Source organism: Protobothrops mucrosquamatus, unplaced genomic scaffold (assembly GCF_001527695.2).
Source record: "Protobothrops mucrosquamatus isolate PMUCROS unplaced genomic scaffold, P.Mucros_1.0 scaffold5162, whole genome shotgun sequence".
In the NCBI taxonomy this organism is placed as follows: Eukaryota; Metazoa; Chordata; class Lepidosauria; order Squamata; family Viperidae; genus Protobothrops; species Protobothrops mucrosquamatus.
In genome coordinates this window covers 10,258-13,675 of record NW_015391033.1, presented here as the reverse complement: position 1 = coordinate 13,675, position 3,418 = coordinate 10,258, and the positions used below count along the sequence as shown (strand labels likewise).

General features: G+C 44.0%; 1 protein-coding gene across 1 annotated transcript in view; it reads right to left on the bottom strand.

Moving 5' to 3' along the window:
- Window positions 1-3,418, bottom strand: part of LOC107299597 (epidermal growth factor receptor kinase substrate 8-like protein 1) — a gene marked incomplete at its 5' end in the record, with an annotated part of 47,713 nt that overhangs the window by 34,861 nt on the left and 9,434 nt on the right. The window contains 4 exons of the mRNA XM_029286814.1: window positions 1,166-1,240; window positions 1,342-1,430; window positions 2,315-2,441; window positions 2,907-2,959. Coding sequence (XP_029142647.1) covers window positions 1,166-1,240; window positions 1,342-1,430; window positions 2,315-2,441; window positions 2,907-2,959 — 344 coding nt within the window. The remainder of the gene's footprint in view (window positions 1-1,165; window positions 1,241-1,341; window positions 1,431-2,314; window positions 2,442-2,906; window positions 2,960-3,418) is intronic.

Here is a 3,418-nt window from a genome sequence, read left to right as displayed (position 1 = left end):
TCTTGCCCACAAACGCACAACAATGTGGCAGCCTTTAAGCCTTCCTCCCGAATCTGGTTTATGCGGAAATACGTCTCGACTCTTGCCACGTAAGATTCCCACCTCTCGGGGTGAGAGACGTCGAATTCCGCTAAACGCCCAACTTTTGCCATGATCGAGGATCAGGTTTTCTTCTTCTTCAGCCGCACGCACCCTCCAGTGATTTCGTACTGGCAGGATAACGCTGACTTCCACGCCGTTTCTCTTCCGGACTTCTTGGGTGAGTCTTCTAGCTTTTCTTAGCTGTAGAGACTGGATCCCACCCTCGTCGCCAGTGTTAAGTCCGGAGAATAATGGCGCTTGAGACGAAGCATCTTCCAACAAGTCTTTATTGTTTGCTCCATTCTACGAACAACCCGAGCAGAGGCACGCAGGCCTCTATTTATACCCTCAGATCCCCGGGCAAGTTTAACCAATCATGAGGCGGGCTTTTCCCGCCTTGCGCATGCACACAAGGCTGGCACCGCTCAGTCTGGTCCCGGGCAGCTTCTGCAATTGCCCGGGACTCTTGCAACGTCCCGAGCCTGCCTCTTGCAGGCTCAGGACACAACAGTTTCCATCCGTTGCTTCTCGTCCTGCCTTCAGGCGCCTTGGAAAATAGCTTGACTCCCTCTTCTTTGTGGCAGCCCCTGAGATATACACTCATCTAGGAATCATTGGTACGTGCAACCTAATCCCATGATAAAGCTTTTCATGGATTATACAGTATTACACAATTCTGCAACTAATGGAACTGAGGCCCAAAGTATTTTATTAAAAAAAGGATACAGAAACGAAGCAATTCAGAGAAAGTGTACTGTATTAGCCTTCTTGCATTTTGTTGTGCAGGAATTCTCCCCTATTCCTATGGAATTCAGCTTCACATTTCACATGTGCTATTTAAATAATATAGTCCCTTAACACAATTTCATATCATTCTACTGCTTTTACAATCCAACTGCCCATGTATATTTACAAATCTATTGTTTCCCAATCTTGGTTACTCACATAATTCTATATCACGTCCATATAGGCTGGAGAATTCTGGGAGTTGAAGTCCACAATTTGGGAGATGTAAGATTGAGAAATACACTATTACTAATTCAGCTACCAAATACCTCATTTCTTCCTCTTCTTCAGCACTTACCATCTTCAAGGGCTTGAAAAGAATACATAGTAGCTCCTCTGAAGTAGGGTTAGTGATGTTAGATTGCAGCCTTGCCTAAGTAGTGGGGGGGAAAAGTATAATTTAGTTGTAAGCATAACCCAAGAAGGTATCTTCCTTTTCCTTGGGAGAAAAAAAAAACTATACACAAAACTCACCAGAAGGCTGAAGGAATATTTGGTCTTGGACAGAGTGTCTTCAAACTCCTCTTGAGATGGGGGTTTTGCTCTGATGGTTAAGAGTCCCTCTATGGTTGTGGTAAAGAAAAAAAACACAGTAAAAATCTCCCTGCAACTTTATCTATTTTGGGGGCTGGTGAACTCCCACCCCTAAGACTGAAATCCTTTTTTTTTTTTAGATTGAGAAAATCAAGGTTCTTGTCTTGGTTCTAGAAATCTACACAGAGCAACTGAACCATATTGATGCAGAAATAACTCTCCATTATAATAGTCTAATTATGTTTGTAGGCCTCAGTTCTGTATTTTAAAACTAGTGTCTCTAAAAACTTTTTGGCCAAGAAGCTCATTTGACTTGTGCAAAAACAAAGAATAATGCATCTACGTGAGGCACTTCTGAAATTGTCAGGAGATCCATTGCAGAAGCCCATGGTGGAAGGGAAAAGTTTCAAAGCCAAAATGGAATTTTGTGGAGTCTGATGAAGTTATTTGTTTTTGTTTATTTATTAAACAAATTTATATCGCCATCCAACTCACACAGAGTTGACTCCGGTGGGCCTACAACATTTTGCACTATATAATAAAAATCTTTTAAAAAATCATACACACATACATGGCAGCAATAACACAATCAAATCAGCAAGTTGATTGGCCCATCTCTTTTAGTGATCCCCAGACACAGCTAACAAACCCACATTTTTAGCGCCTTTTGGAAAAGCAACATGGCGGGCCCCATCATACGCAGGGGGGAGGGGGAGATGTTCTATATGGAAGGGGCACCACTGAGAAGGACCTTTTCCTGATCTCATCAGATGTGCATCTCTAATTGATGGGATATGTAAGTTCTAGAATAATTCTGGAATTAGAACTCACAGAAAGATTCTGATTGGGACAGACTTTAGAAGCATTTCCTGTTTCCCTAGCAACCTTCTGCATTCCCAGCCAATCTTCTCACCTCCTGGCTTTCGAAGGTGCCGTCTTGCAGAGCGCCTGCATTGATTCAGGACACGGAAAGCTTCAGCAGATTTCTGCAGCTTTCTCACAAAGGCTTCCACATCATCAAAAACATGGTTTAGCAGTTCCTGCCAGAGACACACAGGCAATAAAGAGAATGAAAAAGGAATATTTTTTTTCTACTGAGCAAGGAACAAGTGACATGAGAGCATGAGAGCATGGCTCTTCTGAAAGGTCTTTGGGAAATAAAGTGAATTTGGATGCTCTTTGAGTAGGGTCACTTGTTGATTGTCGTACTGTGATTGCTAGCTTCATTGTCACACTTTTTAAACCTGTTACAGGGAGTCCTTGAGTTATGACTATAATGGAACCATCCTATCATGGTCATAACTCATGACAGTCATAAAACAGGTCAATCACATGACTAGCCCAAGTTTACAATCTTTCTTGCAGGGGTCATTAAGTGAATTTGTGGTCATTAAGCAAATGCCATAGTCATTAAGTGAATGACCATCTCTGCTTTCCTATCCCCTTCTCCAAATCTCATTTACATAAAAACCAACAGTAAGAATTAATTTTCCCATTTAACTCACCACATTTTCTTCTATTTGGATGGAGGCCAGATCAGGTTCACCTACCAAGATGGCTGGAAGCAGGGGGGAAAATGAAGAGTTTAGGACACTAGTGCTAATAAACTTTGCTGGGATGCAAAGAGGATGAACTAAGAAGAAGAAAACTACGGGTCTTCTTAGAGGGGTGTTTTACTAAATTTTTAGGGGGTTCGGGGTTGGCCCGAGAGGAACTAGGGGAGTCCTCTCCGAGGCCAAGGCCAGTCCTGTCTGGGGGGCGCGGAGTGGTAAGGGAGGAGACTGGGGAGCTGGCGGAGGGTGGTGTGATAGGTACGGGCAGTGGGAGGGGCAGATATGGCGGGAGCAGAGGACCATATCGGGTTTTGGGAGCACGCACACGCTGCTTACAAGCTTGTGGATGCTCCGATCCTCAGGGCTCTACTCGACCTCCAGGGACCTTAGATCCTCAGGCCCGGGACCATCGGCTGATGCTGTGCAATGCCAGGTCCGTGGTGAATAAGGCCCCCCTCATTCAA